The following is an 18,906-nucleotide window of genomic DNA, read 5'->3' as shown; positions in this document are numbered from 1 at the left end:
TGTTTCATGAATATTTTTGCCTATTTTGTCATTTTTTGCATTTCCATTTTTTTTTGGGGGGTCCGGTCGTGGGGCCTGAACTCTGGGCCTGGGCGCTGTCCCTCAGCTCTTCAGCTCAAGGCTGGCGCTCTACCACTTGAGCCACAGCGCCACTCCCGGCTTTTTTCTTTTTGCTTATGTGGTGCAGAGGAATCGAACCCAGGGCCTTGAGCATGCAAGGCAAGCGCTCTACCACTGAGCCACCTTCCCAGCTATCTTTCAAAAAGCATTTTAAATTTCAAAGCAATCCAACTTATTTTTCTTTGATTGCCTGTTGTGCCTCTGTCTGTCTGCCTGCCTACCTACTACATACCTAATCTATCATCTTTCTCCTAAATTAAGATCAAATATTTTTTTCTTATATCTTCTTTTAGAAGTTTTATCATTTTCTCTTTAAAGTTGGGCCTGGAAGTGGCGCTGTAGCTCAAGTGGTAGAGCACTCGCCTTGAGCTGAAGAGCTGAGGGACAGGGCCCAGGCCCCAGAGTTCAAGCCCCATGACAGACCAAAAAAAAAAAACCAACACAAGACTTAAAGTTGGGCCTACAACCTGTTTAGTATTAATTTTTATTTGGTGAAAGTAATGTCAAAGGTTCCATGACAAATGTCCACATCTCTGTGCAGAGATACCCAGTTTTTCTGAAGCCATTATTGTTATCCATGGATTTCTCTGTTCAATTGAGACTATTCCTGTCTATTTTTACCTTGTTGACAATTTTTATCAACTGGTCATGAATATTCTCTATGTGATTTTATTTTGGAATCCAATTTGGTCCTTTGATCTGTATATTTACCATACTATTTCTGTTACTACAGGTTTATCAAAAGTAGTTTAGGTCTTCTATCTTCTTTTTTGAAAACTTTAGCTATTCTGGGTTCAGAGTCTTTACACAGAAATTGAACTTACCATATCTAAAAGTGGCCTACTAGGATTTTTCTTCAAATCTACAGATTATCAAAAATAAATAAATAAATCACAATTGCTCTGATGCAAAAGTGAAGAAGAAATGAAGTCTATATTTAATCAAAAGATTGTTCTGTCTTGAGAGAAATTATTTTTTCTAGCACTGCACAGAATTAATTCCACAAAGGGTTAAAGCTCATGCCCCACTAGACCAGGTAGGGCCAATAAAAGATGTCAAGGTGCAGCAGTCTCATTGATGGAGGTTACTGATCTCTAAGAGTTTACGTTCTGCAGAGATTTTTTTTTTTTTTTAAACTTCCCTCCTGGAATTATCAACTGGCTTCCCTCAATCCCTTGTAAATCGTTTTCAGGTCAAAGCTGCTCATCTTTTCCTTCATCTTTGCACACATTCTCGCTCTCCAGTTCCCCCTGGGCCTTGGAAATTGAAGGGGCACATCTCTGGACCTGTGGCAGCAATTTCGGATGCACCCGAATGACGGTCTTGCCCTTTTCCTCTGGGTGTCGGATAGCAATCACCACCACCTTCCCCCCAAAAGTTTCCAACACTTCGAGCTCAGCCTGAATCTGCAAGAGCCAACCACTGGTGCTGCCCCCACCCCCCTTCCACTGTGGTAGAGCGTCGGAGTAAGACTGGGCAACGCGAACGGCGGAGGAGAGCGGACGGCGTAGGATCCGACCCCGGCGCTGAGCCCTCCTGGAGTGGAGAGGACCTAAATCGCGGGCCGGTCAGCAAGTTCTAAGGGTGCGAACCAGACTCGTGAGCGCTCTTCGCCTGTGGACTACGAATTCCGGCGTGCACCGCGCCGAGACCGCCAGCTCAGCTTTGGGGTCGGAGCGCAATGGGGTTTGGGAAGTGAAGTCTCGGAGTGGCCAGAGCCCGTCGCCCAGGCAGAAGGAAGGGAGGCGTTGCTAGTCCGCCGGGGCTTTAGCTCGCCGCTTCCTGGCGGGGCTCTGGGTCTCTCCGCTCGGGCTGAGGGGTTTACGAGGGCGGCGGGAGCGGTATGGCTGGCTGGAGTAAACTCCAGGGGCGGGGGATAGGTGGGTGGGGAGGCGGGAGGAGGGAAGGGGGGGGAGAGGGGAGTGGGCGGGGAGGCGGGGTCAGCGGAAGCGGCAGGTTGCTTCCTTCTCCGCGCGCTCCCTCCCCGCCTCTCCCAGAGGGAGCGGTGGGAGGGGGGAGGGAAGGGCCGAGGGAAGGTAGTGACACGTGTCAATCAACCCCCCTCCGGGGGGCGCGCGCTCCGGGGCTCGCGCCGAGGGCTCGCGCCCCTGCCTCGTGCCTGCGCCGCTCGTATGTAAATGAGGGCGCGTGACGCGGGACGCAGATGGACAAGGGAAGAGAGAGAATGGCCGCTGCCGCCGCCGCCGCTGCTGCCGCCGCTCAGTGCCGGAGCCCTCGGTGCGCGGCGGAGAGGAGAGGATTCCGGCGGGAACTCGACTCCTGGCGCCACCGCCTCATGCACTGTGTAGGTAAGAGAGAGTCGGGCCGGGGCCCGGGCCCCGCGCGGCGGCGGCGCGGCGGCGGCGGCCGCAGCCCGAGGAGTTTGGGGCTGGCGGGGCTGTAGTTGAATCTCCGGTCCGGGTCAGTTCAATGGGGAGCGCGCTGGGAGCGGCGGCGGCGGCGCGGCGGCCCCGCCGGCGCCTTTTGTCTCCGGGGCTCCCCCGCCCCGGCCCCCCGGCTCGGCGCGGTCCGCACCCCGCCGGCAGCCCGCCCGGCTCCGGGGCTCCCCGGGAACTGTGAGTTGGGATCCGCTCCCCGGCGCCCCGGGAGGAAACCGCCCGTCCGCTCGCCCGCCGGCTCGCGCGCTCCCCGAAACTCCTCGGCGTCTGTCACCGCCCCGCCGGCCCCTGTCAGCGGGAGGACGCGGCCCGCGGGGTCGGTGTCCCGGCGGTGGGGAGAGCCGGCGGGCGCCGGCGGGCTGGTCCGCGCCCCCCGCCGGGCGCACACACACACACACACACACCCCCTTTTCGCCGCCGGGGGCCGGCGGGCAGACGCGGACTTGGGACTGGGGGGGATTGGGACTCGGGGTGGGGGGGACCCTCACCTTCCCTCTCCGGGTAGGGCGAGGAGAGCCCCAGGAGTCCTCGGGTGGGGCGGCGGCGGCGGGAGGGAAGATGGGGGGTCGCCCGGCTCGGCCCCCCCCCCGGCGCGCGGCGGCAGCGGCGGCGGCGCGGTGTGTACCCCTTTAAGAAGGAGCCGCTCGAGCGCTGACGGTTGGGATTTGAAGTTCTTCCTCCCTCTTTGGAAGTCTGGACGGATGGGGGGGCGTTGCCATGGCAGCAGCCCCCTCCCCACCCCGCGCCTCCCCACCCCACCCCCCTTCTCTCCCTTGCGGGCTCCCGGACGACTCCGGTCCGCTTTCGCGGCCGGGAGATGGACTCTCCCCCCCCTCCCCGCACACAGGCGCGCGCGCGCCGCCCCCCTCCGGTCCCCGGCCAACCGCAGGTCCCCGCGCGGTGTGGCGGGGCGACCCGGCGGCGGCGGCGGGCTGCGCCTCAAACTTCGGGGTCCGAGGCTCGCGTTGCGCGGGGTGGCGGGACGCGGGGGACCCCCGCCGTGGGCCTCTCCCCTCTTCGCCCTCGCCCTCGCTCGCCCGCGCTCCGGTTCTCTTTCTGTGGCTCTCTGGTTCTCTCCCAGCTCTCTCTGTCCCCCCCTCTTCCCTCCCCTCGCCCCCCTCCCCTCCCCGGCGAGTCCGCGCGTCCGCCGCCGCCGGAGCCCGGCAGGTGGGTGCCGTGGGCAGGGAGGATGGAGCCGCCGGCCGGGGTGGAGGGCGAGCGGCCGTGTTGGTTTTGGGGGGGTTGGGTGGGAAGCAGGTTGTTGGGGTTCGGGGTGGGCGGTGGCACCCGCCTTGCGTCTGGGTCTGGAGCCGGAGGGGAGGTCACCTCAGCTCCCCCCCCCCCCCGACTCCGCACCCCACCCCTCCCCGGGTCGGCCGCGCCCCTGCGTCCCCCGGGCTTCGTGGGGGCGGGGGGAACCGGAGAGGTTCACGCTCGGGCAACTCGGGAGAGGAGCCCGGCGCGGGCGAGCGGGGGAGCGGGGGAGCGGGCCGGGGACGGCCCGGTGGAGGCCGCCCGCGCCCGCGCCCCCGCACGACGCCTCGCCGACTTACCCGGGAAACGCGCGCCTCGAGCCCCGCCGGGCTCTGCAGGACGGTGGCGGGTGATGGTCAGCGGGAGCCCCCGCGGCCGTCCGCGCTGCTTGGCTGCCAAGCCCGGAGCGGTTCTGCAGTTGCGGTGTGAAATGCTTCTCCCGAGCTCCCCGGGGGAAGACGCGGGCCGCCCTGGATGTCAGGGTCGTGGGGAAGTGTCGCCGCGCGCACCGGGACTCGAGGAGGCGGCCTTTGTTTGGGACTTGTTTGGGTTGAACCTTGTTGCTCTCCCAAGGTACATCCAGTGTGGCTCTGCGTCACAAAGAATACATGTACTTTGGAAAAATCCAGATTTTCATTAAAACATGCAAGCTCGTACACTTGATGGGAAAAGGAGTCTCTTTTTCCTGAGTTACTTGGATATTCAAATAGTATTGGAAGACATCGAAAATTGTGTATCTGAAATGCAGCCTCACTGTTGCAGTTTAAATGTAATACACAATGACATTGTTCTAGGCAGGAAAAAAATATTTCCCTGGGTTCCAGCCGTGTTTGTAACTTGTTTCTCACGGTCCCAGCCCTCATCGGGGACTTGCTAAAACCCATCTCATACGTTGTTTGTTTTCACTGTTTCTTTCAGCTAATACAGTCTTTTAAAATACAGTGTACACTTGTTGACTGGTTTATTTTTGCCGCATCCTATCACAGTTACTGTGATACGAATTTAGATAAAAGGTAATTGGTGTATTTGTAGCCACCTTTAACTATGATATGCTATGTTCATTGTTTTGTAAATAGACTTATAGAGGCCATATTTTCCTATTTCATGTATGTACATCTGTGACTGTATATGTGACTATATATATTTTTTTTCTTGTCGGTCATGGGACTTGAACTCTGGGCCTGGGCACTGTCCAGCTGTCTTCAGCTCAATGGGAGCGCTCTACCGCTTGAGCCAAAGAGCCACTTCTGGTTTTCAAGTGGTTTATTGGAGATAAAAGTCTCATGGACTTTCCTGCCCGGGCTGGGCTGGCTTTGAACCGTGATCCTCAGATCTCAGGCTCCTGAGTAGCTAGGATTACAGGTGTGAGCCACAGGTGCCCGGCGTGACTATTTTTTAATGTACATAATGTTCTTTTTACACACACACACACACACACGCCTTGGGGCTTGAACTCAGGGTCCTGGGCACTGGCCTTGATCAAGGGTACCACTTGAGCCACAGTTCTACTCCTGGATTTTTGGTATTTCATTGGAAGTAAGAAACTCATGACTTCGCTGCCCGGGTTGGCTCAGAACCAAGATCCTCAGATGTCAGCCTCATAAATGGCTAAGGTTAAAGGTGTGAGCCTCTGGCACCCAGGTCTGCTTGACTAATTTTTATAAAATAATATCCTTCTTGCTCTGGGGGAGAAAATTACCCAAATGTCTTACTGTTAGGTGAGATGTGGAAATTGTAGGCAACATGTTAGGTTGTACAGCATCTTAGTATTCAGTCCCTAGTGACATTTGAACCTCAGTTCCTAGCTGAAGTCTTTAAGTAATCAGATTTTTATATAACATGTTAATCAAACTTATTGGGAAGAAAGTTATTTTAATTTTCAGTGAGTACTTATTGAGAAGGCAATGTTCTTGATTTGATATAGAGAGATGTTTACCTTCTTCTAGATTACTCTTCCTATTCACCCCGTTTTTGCTTTTATTTAGAGAGTTGTCCAACAAGCTCTTTGTCTTATATCCATATTTATAATAGAGGTTTAAAATAATTTGTTTTTCTATTCTGTATTATACTACAGTTTTGAGTGTGCTTATGTAACCAATGTCTCAGTTCATTGGATATTGCAAATAGTATTCTGGTATTCACAGTGATACTAAGTAATAACATAGTCCTGTGTGTTTTGGGTGGGATTTGAACTCATGGCCTCTTGCTTGCCAGGCAGGTGCTCTACCACTTGAAAAATGCACCCAACTCCTTGTTTTCTAGTTATTTTCCCAGTAGCTTGTTGTATTTTTGGCCTGGCTGTCCAGGAGCAAGACTCTCTCACTTACACCTGCATAGCGGGGATCATAGGCACACACCACTACACCTGTCTTACTATATTGAGCTGGAGGTCTGGCTTGTTTTTATTGCTGGGGCTGGCCTTGATCTTTGAACTGAGATCCTCCTGATTGCCACCCCTTGCATAGCTGGGATTACAGGTGTGAGTCACCTGTCCTGGCTGTAGTCCCATGTTTTATGAAGCATATAACTAATATCTAGTATACGATGAATCATAAAATTAAAAAAGAGTAAAGTCTGGAGTAGAAGAAACACATTACTACATTTTAAAACACTATCTAGCCTTTAATAGTCTATTATGATATTTGTTCTGGGGGATAGGCCAAGTTTTTTTTTTTACTTTTTATGGTGATACAATTTTGATCTTACAGTAAGTTCATAGTAAGCTCCCCACATCTCCCATTACACAATTCATACTGGATTAAGCCGGCTTGTCTCTCCAGTCTTTTTAAATTGGGAGTACTTCCTCAGGCTTTCTTTGTACTTCTTGACCTTGACATTCTTGCAAAGTCCAGGACAGCTAATCTGTAGAATGTCCTTTATTTGAATCTGTCTGTTGCTTTCTCATGATGACACTGGTTACATTTGGCAGAATACTACAGGAGATGTTCTGTTCTCAGTACATCATATCTTGACATTCATAATGTTGGTTTGCCCTGATGTTAGCTTTGAAAATTTGGTTAACAGGATATTCTGTTTCTCCCTGAAACTTGAGTTTTTTTGGTAACTGATATGCAACTATTAAAAAAAGTACCTTGAAAAACAGAATATCATCATAGTCTCATCAAAATTTCATCCACAAATTTTAGCATCCATTGAAGATGTGCCTTCTATAGTTATTAGAAGTAGACAGTCTTTTGTAAAGCAGTTTTTTCTTGTATTGTCTACTTGTTCGTTTGTTTATTCGTTTGGTTATTTTTGTCAATAAGTTCATGAATTCGTGTTTAAGAATCATAGTTTGATTAATGCAACCTCATCAAGCTGAGACCCCCCCCTTGTGTGTGTGTCTGTGTCTGTGTGCGCGCGAGCATACGTGTGCGCGTGCACCTTACCAGGATCAGAGCAGTAGTATTTTCTATGACAGAGCTGATGAGATGCATGCATGTATCTATCTATCTATCTATCTAAAATCTCACAACAAAACGAAGTGGCAAAGACTGGGTTAAAATTATTCAGTAAATTCTGTCTTTCTTAGCACTGTATTCAGTAGAAAAATAGTGAAATAAATATAGAAATTACAAATATGTAATTTTAAGTAGCCATTAAAACAGTTTATTTAATTCGATGTGTTAAAATATTGCTATTTTAATATTAATAATTAGTTGGTTTATATTCTTTTCTTACTATTGGTCTTCATAATTAGGTATTTTACTTTTTTAGCATATCTCAATTTGGAGTAGGTACATTTCAACAGTACTTAATAGACATATGAGGCAAGTGGACACAATTTTGTCACTAGTTCCCTTGTTTACCATGGTACCACTCAATCTAAGATCTGTTGTTAGGAACTAAATCTGTTATTTACTTTGTATTTCCCTAAATCTTTTATTTAGGAACCTAGACTGATTGGATTTGAATCCTAGTATTACCACTTACCATTGTGGAAAAGTATGTTTCAGTTGCTTCATCTGTAAATGGGAGATAATTAGGTTACTTGAAAATTAGTTGCATTGATATAAATGAACATGTAGAACATATTCTTTTTGTATTTTTATATTCCATGTAGAAAGCATTCCATAAATGTTAGTTGTTATTGTTTTTTACCTGATTGAGCTTTACAGTTTTTGTGAATAGGTTCTTTCTGATGAGGATGGCGATAAATATTAAGAAAGATAATGGAGCATTTTAGAGGAAAAGACAGTAAGGGCTTGTGAATGATCTGTATTTCAGAGTACTCTCTAGAGTCAAGAATTACACAATTTAGAATCACAGAGTATCACTTAGTTTATTCTTCACTTTCTTCAGGAAGAGGCCAGAAAACATTTGCTAATGCCTTTCTACATGCTAACGATCTTTCATGTAAGTGATACTTGTTAGGTTTTTAAAAAGAGGTAACCGAGTAAGAACAGCACCAGCACGCACGTGGTATTCAGGTAAGGGGTAGGTTTATTCAGTAGACCTGCTGGGACCAGGCAAGGTTGGCACTCCACGTGGCTGGGAAAGGCCTGGAAAGGAGAGAGAGCTGAGAAAGAGAGGAAAGAGCTAGAAAAGAGCAGAGAGAGGGGTAAGAACAGTAGCACTCACGTGGTATTCAGGTAAGGGGTAGGTTTATTCAGTAGACCTGCTGGGACCAGGCAAGGTTGGCACTCCACGTGGCTGGGAAAGAGAGAGGAAAGAGCTAGAGCCGAGAGAGAGCAGAGAGAGCTAGAAAAGAAGAGCAAGAGCAAGAGAGCTAGAAAAGAAGAGCAAGAGCTAGAAAAGAAGAGAGAGAGAAAAAGAGAGTGTATGGGCCTGGGCTAGGCCTTATGTAGGGTATGGGCGGGGAAAGGTGTGGCCACATCAAATTCAGATGTGACCTCAGCGGATGCAGATGTGACCTCTTCCAGGTGTTCCAGTTGCCTAGGTAACGCAGGTACTGGGTGGAGACTTTGCTGCGAGGAGGGTGGAGTCTGCTAGCCATCCAGGAGCGGACCTTACAATACTGAATTTAAAAAATAGTTTTTAGTTCATTAAAAAAATATACCATACTAGATTATATTGAAGTTATTTTTTGTTGTTATCTACTCTGTTTTAGCTTTACTGTTAATCAGTTTGCTACTTATTTCTTAAAGTTTCTTGCCTGTCCTCTTTATCTTACCGCTGACTTCTCCATTATCTCATGTTGTCAGGAAAGTAGCAGAAGAAGAGATTTACTTAGAAATCTGGATTAATGGACACTGGTAGTTATGAGTCAGCTGTCAAACAAAAAAGTTATCTGTACAACTATTTTTCAAACACTAGCAAATATTCTTTAAGATATGAAAATTGTGGGTCAGGTAATAGCATACAAGTGGAATCTGGGGCCCTTATGAGTTTACCGGTTAAGACCTATCTCCAAAGATGTGCTGTAAAATGGGATAGTGATGGATTTTACATAAGATATTTGAAATTCTGATAACTCCTGGATCATTTTATTCTGGGAAGAGTAACATTTTGCTGTTTTTGAGACCAGGTTGTGTGTGCGTTTCATATTTTTTCACACGTTAAGAGGTTAGGAGACTGGTCTTAATCTAGCCTCATACCTTCATGGTGCTGCCATTGTGTTCAGGCTATTTAAAATCTCTTGGTTGATTACAAATGTACACTCTTTCTAAATTGGCTCGGGTGAGCATGATAAATTGATGTTAGATGTTTTCACATTCTTTTGATCTTTCTGACCTCAAACTCTTCTTAGCGCAGTCTTGGAAGGAGCCACAAAAGTATGTAGATTTCTTTTTTTTTTTGTCCTCAAAATTTTATTTATTTACACTTTTTTTGTGAACATACTGTACAGAGGGGTTACAATTACATGGGCAAGATAATGAGTACATTTCTTATCAAGCATTGCAGCCTCCTCCTTTGTTTACCCTTCACATCCCTTCCCAGCCTCCCCACCACCACCAAAGTTGTAAAGTTCGTTTTCGACATGACAACAAATAAAAGTATGTAGATTTCTGAGGTAACGTTTTCTTCCTCATTAGTAAGAGGTAGTCTGTGAGAGCATCTGAATGGACCCCAAAAATCCTATTGGTACCACTAGAAATTAGCTAAATAATAGCATCTTTGCATTGGAAGACTAGCGCTCTTTTCTTTTGACACTTCCTTTCTTCTCCGGTTCTTCTGTTTTCTTCCTTCTTTCCCCTTGCCTGCCTTTCTCTCTCCTTCACTCCTCCTTCCCCTTCCATCCTCTTCTTCCTCTTTTTTATTCCTCCTCCCACCTTCAACACTGTTGGGGTTTGAACTCTTCGCCATATGTTCCAGCGTATCTATTTTTGTTCAAGGCCAGCCTCAGACCTCAGTTCTACTTCTGCCTCCCCCACATGTGAGATGACAGGACTGTGTGCTTGTTTGTTTACTGAGATGGGGTCTCACTGGTTTTGTTGACTGGGCTGGTGTTACGTAACCTGCCTCCTGAATAACAGATTGCAGACATGCGTCCTCTTGCCCAACCCAGCTTCTTAACTAAGGCTAAATAAGAATTTTGTTTTAAGAATTTTTGGATTTGCAAGAGAATAAAACAATTATAAGTCTTTCCATAATTGACAAGTCTCTCATTTATATTTGTTACTTTAGTCTAATAACATGGAATCTGTTAGTGTTTGAAATAACTGCTTTGACTTCTTAATTTACAAAATAGTAATATCTCACATTTGCCCTTATTCATCAAATAAAACTCTTGACTGTATCTTTTTTTTGAGTTAGTTATAGTCTGTCAGACATATTCTCTATTTGTTTCTTCTAGCGACAACTCTATCAATTCTTTGTTTTCTATACATTGCCCCCAATTTTTGAGGATCTCTTTAGTCATATTTTCTACCCTGCATCCTCAGATCTTTAAAACTCAACTTTAACTGAGAGCCTTAAAATAAATATTGGCAAGCAATTTGAGATACTTCTCCAGGAACTCAGATGGGCCTTTTTACTGATGGGTGTGTTCAAGATGTATATTGGAAGCAACTTTTTCCATTAGTTTTCATTTCTAGATGAACAGCTGTTCAGAAACAAGGGGCTAAATCTTCATAAATGATGGAAAGGACTAAATGGGATGAACATAGTTCTTCTTTACACTTTTTTGTTTTAATCTTAGGAATAAGTATTTCATCTTGCACAGATAATATTTGTCTCAAATGTTTATTTTTTTCTTTAATAGAAAGTGTGAAAGTATTTATATAATAATGTTTTTTGGTTTTTTTTTCTTTAGTTTGTTTGGTGCCAGTCTTAGGGCCTGAACTCAGGGCCTGAGCACTGTCCCTGAACTTTTGTGCTCAAGGCTAGCACTCTACAGTTTGAGCCACGGCTCTACTTATGGCTTTTTTGGTGGTTTATTGGAGATAAGCGTCTCCTGGGCTTTCCTACCTGGGCTGGCTTCAAACCGCTATCTCCAGTTCCTGAGTAGTTAGGATTACAGGTGTGAGCCACTGATGCCTAGCCATAGAGTGGTGATTTTTTTTTTTTTTTTTTTTAGCTGAAGGTTGTAAGTTAGGCAAATGCCAGATGATACTTAAATATATGGAACTAAATGAAATTACCTAAGGTAGTAAGAAATGATATACATAACCATAGAGAGAAAAATAGAGGATTCTGTACTGCACCTTAGGTTAGAATTCGTTGGATAAAGGAAGAGGAAGCTCAAAGGAAGGCCACTGAGCTGTTGTACTGAAAGCATTACCTTTGGCTAAGAAGTGAAACCTGAAAAATATAGTATCACTATATCTAAGAGAATAAAATCATATTATGATATCATGATGATGAGATGTCAAGTACATAGGTGAACAGGAATGTCTACATTGTTTTTGGCATTATGGAAGTTGACTAGGTGAGTTTTCAGCAGTGGTGGAGATATCTGAATACTTTTCTAACTATACTGTAAAAGTTAGGAAGTATTAAGATTCATTCAAGTGGAGATATGTATTCAGATACGTTTTGAGCAAGAACATGCAAATGGAACAATAATTGGAAGTATCTTAGGTGTAGGATATTTGCTTAAATAATATGGGAATGCTTTTTAAATTTGTTATATCCATAATTATTTTATACGCTGAGTATAATTAAACAGCGCATAGCAATAAAATATTGAGAACAGTATATTAGATAAAGAAGAGACAGGAAAGAACGTTAATTTTTTTTCACTTTAACATTTTCTTAAGCAAGTTAATTATAAACATTATATATGTGACTGGTATATTTCAAAAGAATGATTTAAGTTAATTTGCTGTTGTGAATCAATCAAAGTATCTTGAGTCCTACTATGTGCCACTTGAGTAGGATCTAGTTCTGTGTTGCTTCTTTATTGCTTTTGGACAGAGACTTTGGAGTCACAAATCTTTGTTTTTAATGGTAAGGCTCCATACTGGCTAAAAACATGGGTGTTGTAGTCCCTGTTCCAAATTGCACTTGCCAGCCTGCCGCAGACAGTGAGGTAGATTGTTAGGCTTCTCCCAAAAGCAAGTAGTGACGTGACTGAAGCTACCAGCAAGGAGGGCTGACCAGAAATGAAAAATGGATTTTCCAAAACATTATTTCACCAGGAGACAACTATTTGAATGTTGCCTCAAGTAGAACTATGGCTCAAGTGGTAGAGTGCTAGCCATGAGCATGAAAGCCCAGTGACTTTGTCCAGGACCTTAGTTCAAGCCCCAGGACTGGCACAAAAAACAAGTATTAGTTATTTCAGTGTTAGTTATTTCTCCTTTCTTGGAATAAGACTGAATAAAGGGTACGAAAAGGGCAGAAAACTTCTTGCAAGAAAGTGAAAAGATTACGTGGGACTCCTATTTCACGAATAAGGCTGGAACTATGTGCTGATAAACAAAGCTGACTATTTACACTAGGCTTAGATTTGAACTTGTTTTGAAGAGCTCACCAGAATGGAGAATGTTGAGTATCAGATTGTTATAAGAATATCATAACATGAAGAGAAGGGAGCAATTAATTTTAACTTAAAAGATCCAAAATATTTAAGCTTTAAAGGATTGAGTGAGGAAGTATAGCTGTGGCTCAGGTGGTAAAGGGGCTAGCCTTGAGCAAAAAAGCTAAGGGGCAGTACCCACTGTCCTGAGTTCAAGCCCCTGTATTAACACGACAGGGGAAAAGTATGAGGGAAAGCTACTATTGACAAACTATTAGTAAAGGGATGGTTAGTAAATATTTTAGGCTTATCCATTCAGTCTTAGGCACATAATATGTGGACTGTCAGAATGTTTTCTCTGGTAGGTTACTAGGTCATCAGATCTTGATTGCAACTATTTATTCCTGTTGTAGTGGGAAAACATTACCTAAATGAGTAAGTATTCCAATAAAAATTTTATTTTTACAAGTCAGTGATTTTTTTTTTTCCATTGGTTGTGGGCCTAGGCACTGAACCTGAGTTATTTTGCTCAAGGCTAGCATTCTACCATTTTGAGCCACCGTTCTACTTCCTGGTTAATTGGCCGGAGCTGCCTTTGAACTGTGATCCTCAGACCTCGGCCTCTTGAGTAGGTAGGATTACAGGTTTGAGCCACCAGCACCCAGCTAAATAAGTGATTTTAGATTAAAGGCCATAGTTTGCTGCCCCTTTCAAGTTAAAGGATCCAAGAGCAAAGTAGAGAAGAGTAGACTAAGGGGCTGAGAAGGTAGCTCTGTGGTAGAGTGCTCGCCTAACATGCATGAAGTCCTGGGTTTGATTCCACAGCACTGCATAAAATGAAAAGACCAGAAATGGCGCTGTGGTTCAAATGGTAGAGTGCTAGCCTTGTGCAAAAAGAAGGTCAGGGACAGCACCCAAGCCCTGAGTTCAAGGCCCAGGACTGGCAAAAAAAAAAAAAAAGACAAAGATAAGTAAAGACACATAAAACAAAATAGTGGTATATATTCTAAAAATATTTTGCATTGTAGTCTTACTGGTGATTAGGAGTAGGTAGGACTGAAAGGGTAAGTTAAGACTTCTACAAGGAGGAAATTGGGAAACTTTGAAGGTTTTTGTTGTTGTTTTTTGTCGATCATGGGCCTGGGTGCCTTCCCTCAGCTCTTCAGCTCAAGGCTAGCCCTCTACCATTGAACCACCGCCACTTCGGGGGTTTTCTGCTTATGTAGTGCTGAGGAATTGAATCCAGGGCTTCATGCATTCAAGGCAAGCACTCTACCACTGAGCCACCTTCCCAGCCCCACTTTGAAACTTTTTTTTTTTTATGAGTACTAAACATAATCAGATAAGTCGACTTGAAACATTTATTATTGGTTCAGATTTGTGGGGTTTTTTGTTTACAATAGTTTCAAGAAGCTCAGATTGAAGCAGCCCTATTAAGTCAACACTGGGAAAATGAGCGGTCTTCAGTATAAAGACTTTCAGTTGCTGAAATTAACATCCTTCTTTCTTTGGGCTCTCAACAACTTGAGAAACAAAACAAGGAAAAAGATGAAAACCAAAATGGCATTTTTATACTAACAGATGTTGGCCAGTCAGGTGGGCTAAATCTTACCCATCCAGTCCTCGGCACACTAGAAAAGCAGTTTCATCTCCTGACAGCCCTCACTCCTAAGGACAAGAGAAGTTAGAATTGAGCTTTTTTGGTTCAGCTCTTTATTCCAGAATCACCTATCATATAAGGCACTTTCCAAGGAGTGAAGACAGACTTAGATTATGCTTCTGGAACATCTGTCCTCATGGAAACGAGCAAAAAAAAAGTGCCATGTCTCCAAAGCTTAGGGCTTTTAGGCCTTTTTTTCCTTTTCCTTTTTCTTTTTTTTGGGGGGTTAGGATACCTTCTGGATAAGTATATTAGAAACACTAGACCTACTCCTGTACTGAAAGCAAGTCAAACTTGCTTATGGGTATTTAATTCTAAATTGTTATATTAAAATTTCCATATAAAATGTATTTTTTCTTTGCCTGAAAATTAGCTGTATTTTTCTATACTATTTAAGATACTTAAGTAAAATGAACTTTTGATAGAAAAGACATAAGCCTTTCCTCTAATATCATAACTTTCAACTGACTTTTAAATTGAGATAGAATTAGTATAAAAAATTATTTAAGTGGTATGTTTGGCTCTCATTTCTGTTTTTGAGATCCACCTGTAATCAATCAATTTTGATTGGGGTAAAATTGTATCTGAACATGTACAGCCTTTGTATCCAATTGTTCCCTAAATAATAGTCTAACTGCTATTTATATGGCCTTTACATTCGATTAGATATTAGTAATCTAGAGGTAATTTAATATATACATGTGGGTATAGATCCAGCAATATTCAAATAAGGGATTTGAGCATCTTCAAAGTTTGCTATCTATGTGAGTCCTCAAACCAGGCCTCCACTGATAGTCATAAATATATTTTGATAGTAGACTTACTGAAAATTGCTGATTACTGGTGTGTATATAGTTTATTAATCGGTATTTCTTCTTTTAAAAGAGAAGAGTTGTACAGGTAGACATTGTAACAATGAGAAGTACAAGACACTGTTGAAAATGAACTTTGGTGGGAAGAGTTGGGGAGAGGGGGAGGGAAGTGAGTGTTGGAGAAAAACAAAGGAGGGAGTAACAATGCTCAATAGGAAATGTACTCATTACCTTACTCATGTATCTTTACATTGAAAAAAAAGTTATTCCTCTATATCTTCTTACTCTTCCCTTTCTGAATATTTCAGTAGTAAACTAACAAGTGGGCCAAACACTGGTAGCCGTCCACACTAGGAGGGGTGTGTGCGTGGGAGTGCCATGTCTTCTAAAGTAGGATGTCAGAACCTGATGGTCTAAGGATGGTATCTGTCTGAGTTGATGGTGAGGATGATGACTACATGAGAGTGGACTGTGTGCTGTTCCAGAGTGTCGGAGCCTAACCAGGATGACTGTCCTGTCTGAAGGAGGAGAGCCTGGTATAGGGGAGAGTTTGTTGGTCCCAGCAAGGGGTATATCGAGACAAGAACAAAATAAGATTGTAAGGAAGGAATTGGACTTGGGGTGGAATGTAGCCTCAGCAAGTAGCAAGAGACTAAATGGGCATTTGTGTAGGAGCGTTAGGTGTGATGAGTGAATCCTTGCATGGAGGTGTCTTGAGTGAATGGTGTCATCAACAAGGAGAGCAATGTGTTCTTACTAAGTGCAGAGTATCAGACACAAGGTTGAAGTGAGTATAGGAAGGTATCTTATTGGAGGAACTGCGGTTTGGGATGTCACAGTCTGAGGAGGATAGGGAAGATAGTCTTACAGAAGTGCTAGGTCTGAGGCATAAGAAGGAGCCTTTACATGGTAAGGTGACTGTATACATGGAGTAAGATAAGAATATCAGGACCTAGAGGAGTAAGAGAGTTCATGTGGGGGAATGGGAGACTGATGCATGAGCATGTGGTTTCATATAGAGTGATCACCCAAATAACTAAATATTAAGACTAATGAGACTCAAGGTTCCTTGTTGTCCAGAAAAGGAGTTGCAGATACAGAAGTAGAGTACACTAGGATGCTCTTTAATGGTGGATTGGAAATGAGCAATTGGTGTGAACTCAAGGCTTTATTTTTTTCTCTCAACATACATAAATTTAGAAGTGAATATATATATGTGTATATGTACATTCCCTAATATTGGTCACTGAGAAAGGATATAGTTGAATGACATATATTCTCATGAATAATCACTTCCATCCTTTAAAACTTCATAGTCATGTACATGCTGGTTGGTAGATTTTTCAGCACTAAGAATTTTCCCCCCATTCCTGAAGCTTGAACTCTGGCCTGGGAGCTGTCCCTGAGCATTTGCACTCAGGGCTAGTGAGCACTCTACCACGGAACCATGGCTCTACATCCATCTCTTTTGCAGTTAAGAGTCTCATAGATTCCTGCCTTGGCTGGCCTCAGATCTCAGCCTCCTGAGTAGCTAGGATTAGAGGTGTGAGTCCCCAGTGCCCAGCAGCACTAATAATTTTAAATACTGATAGCTAATATATATTGAGTGTTTAACATGTGTTAATCACTATGTTAAATTTTTATACATATTATCATCCTTTCACATATGAAATAATGCAGTTTTTACCTTTATAGATGAAATGATTGAGAATTATAGAAGCTACATGGCTTGTCTGAGACTTTTCTATCAAATATGAAGATGGAATTTTATCTTTATTGATTCACCTTTGACCTCTAGGTCATAATAAGGCTTAGAACTACCACAACTTGCTTCAATTTCCTGCCTTAGGGTTTGTTGGTTTTTTGGGTTTTCTTGGTTTGTTTTTACTATCCTTCTACTGTGAACACCACCATTGAACAACTGCATTAGTAATAGTGGCATAGTAATAATTGTTATTTATTACTAATTATAATTATTATATATTATTATTATTAGTTACTTCTAAATACTTGTGGCCTCCTTGTGACTTTACACAGATCCTTTAGCTTTCACATTATTATCAGAATTGTCTTTAGCATTTTATAGAGTAACAGACTGTCGTACTCTCTGCCTTCTATGCTCTCTTTTGAGATGATAGTAGCTCTTATTGCATTGTTTTTCTTTTTTTCTTCTTTTCAATGCCAGTCCTGCAGTTTGAACTCCAGACCTGGGCACTGTCTCTGGCCTTTTTTGCTCAAGGCTAGCACTCTCCACCTCTGGCTTCTTTGTGGTTAATTGAAGATAAGAGTCTCATGGACTTTCACCTGGACTGGCTTTGAACTGAGATCCTCAGATCTGAGTAGCTGGGATTACAGGCATGACACACTGGCGCCCAGCTTTTGTCTCATTTTTTTTTTTTTTAATGTAACTATTTAGAGAAAAGCATGGTACCAGCCGGGTGTGGGTGTCTCACACGTACAATCCTAGCTCCTCAGGAGGCTGAGATCTGAGGATCACCTTTCAAAGCCATCCTGGGCAGGAAAGTCCATGAGACTCTTATCTCCAATAAAACTCTAGAAAACTGGAAGTGGTACTGTGGCTCAAACGGTAGAGTGCTTGCCTTGAGCTGAAGAGCACAGGGACAGCACCCAAGCCCAAGCCCCATGACTGACCAAAAAAAAAAAGGAAAGAAAAGCATGATACCATAAACTTATACCTCAGTGAATAAAGTGAATATGCTCATAAATGATTACCACAAAATGAAGAAATAGGACCTCCTGAAGAATCCCCTCATAGTCCCTCCAATTACAATATCTGTCCCCTACCCCATTTTAAATAGTATCTGACTTTCAATACAATAGATTAATTTTACCTATTTTGGTACACTTTGTTGAGATGAATTATGTACTATGTATTTTTAATGAATTATATACTATATATTTTGTGTTTAATATTTTAAACAGTATTTTGTGTGATTCATTCATGCAGTTGTCTTTAGATACTATTTCACTGTCAGTGCTCTATAACTCATAGTGTGTAAAAACTTTGTATCCCTCTTGAGAGATAAATGGATTGTTTCCATTATTAGAAATAATACAATGAGCATTATTTTGCCTTATGTATTATTAATTTTGGTTCATTTCCTGGGTATTTTTTAAATCATTTTAGGTAACTAGATTTCTCTTTTTCTGTGATTCATCGTAATTCATTCAAACCTGGGGTTTGTGCTTTTCCATGTGCTTTCATCCCTCTGCCATACACAGTTATGTTACAGTGACTGCTTATTTCCCACAGGTTCAAAGTTTATATATGTATGCATATATATACCTAAAGAAAAAGCTTGTTTTCTCTTACCCTGTCTACCTAGCACCACAAGTATCTAAACCATTTTTGAAGGAATGAATTATGATATTCATTTTAATACTAAAATTATAATCATAAGCATAGATCTAATAGAGATTAGGTAAAAAAAACTCTGTTAAAGCATTTAGTTACATATAGAATTATCTTAAAATTAATTCCTAGTATGTTAAGCAGTTTAACGTGACACATATCTGTGTTGTTACCACACGATTGATAAACCTTATAAGAAGTGAGTTTGGGGAAGTGGTAGAGCTCTACTAGGCTTGACTATAAAAACTTAGGGAGCAATTTTCCAGGCCCTGAGTTCAAACCCGTATGCGCACATGCACGCGTGCGCGCGCGCGCGCGCACACACACACACACACACGTTGAGATTTCATGGAGTAAAAACTGATTACTGATTGCTCTCCCTACTTTCTGTCTTATAAATGTGACTTTATGAATGGCTTCTTTTT

General features: G+C 43.4%; 1 protein-coding gene across 9 annotated transcripts in view; it reads left to right on the top strand.

Moving 5' to 3' along the window:
- The first annotated feature begins 2,219 nt into the window (after window positions 1-2,219).
- Window positions 2,220-18,906, top strand: part of Lcorl (ligand dependent nuclear receptor corepressor like) — a 103,214-nt gene continuing 86,527 nt past the window's right edge. For all 9 annotated transcript variants that reach the window (XM_042674765.1, XM_042674762.1, XM_042674766.1 and 6 more), the window contains exon 1: window positions 2,220-2,429. In XM_042674765.1, coding sequence (XP_042530699.1) covers window positions 2,285-2,429 — 145 coding nt within the window. In that variant the 5' untranslated portion in view covers window positions 2,220-2,284. The remainder of the gene's footprint in view (window positions 2,430-18,906) is intronic.

Source organism: Dipodomys spectabilis, unplaced genomic scaffold (genome assembly GCF_019054845.1).
Source record: "Dipodomys spectabilis isolate Male_0828 unplaced genomic scaffold, ASM1905484v1 ptg000021l, whole genome shotgun sequence".
Lineage (NCBI taxonomy): Eukaryota > Metazoa > Chordata > Mammalia > Rodentia > Heteromyidae > Dipodomys > Dipodomys spectabilis.
The sequence above is the reverse complement of the archived record's forward strand: the minus strand, read 5'-3'. Positions and strand labels throughout refer to the sequence as shown.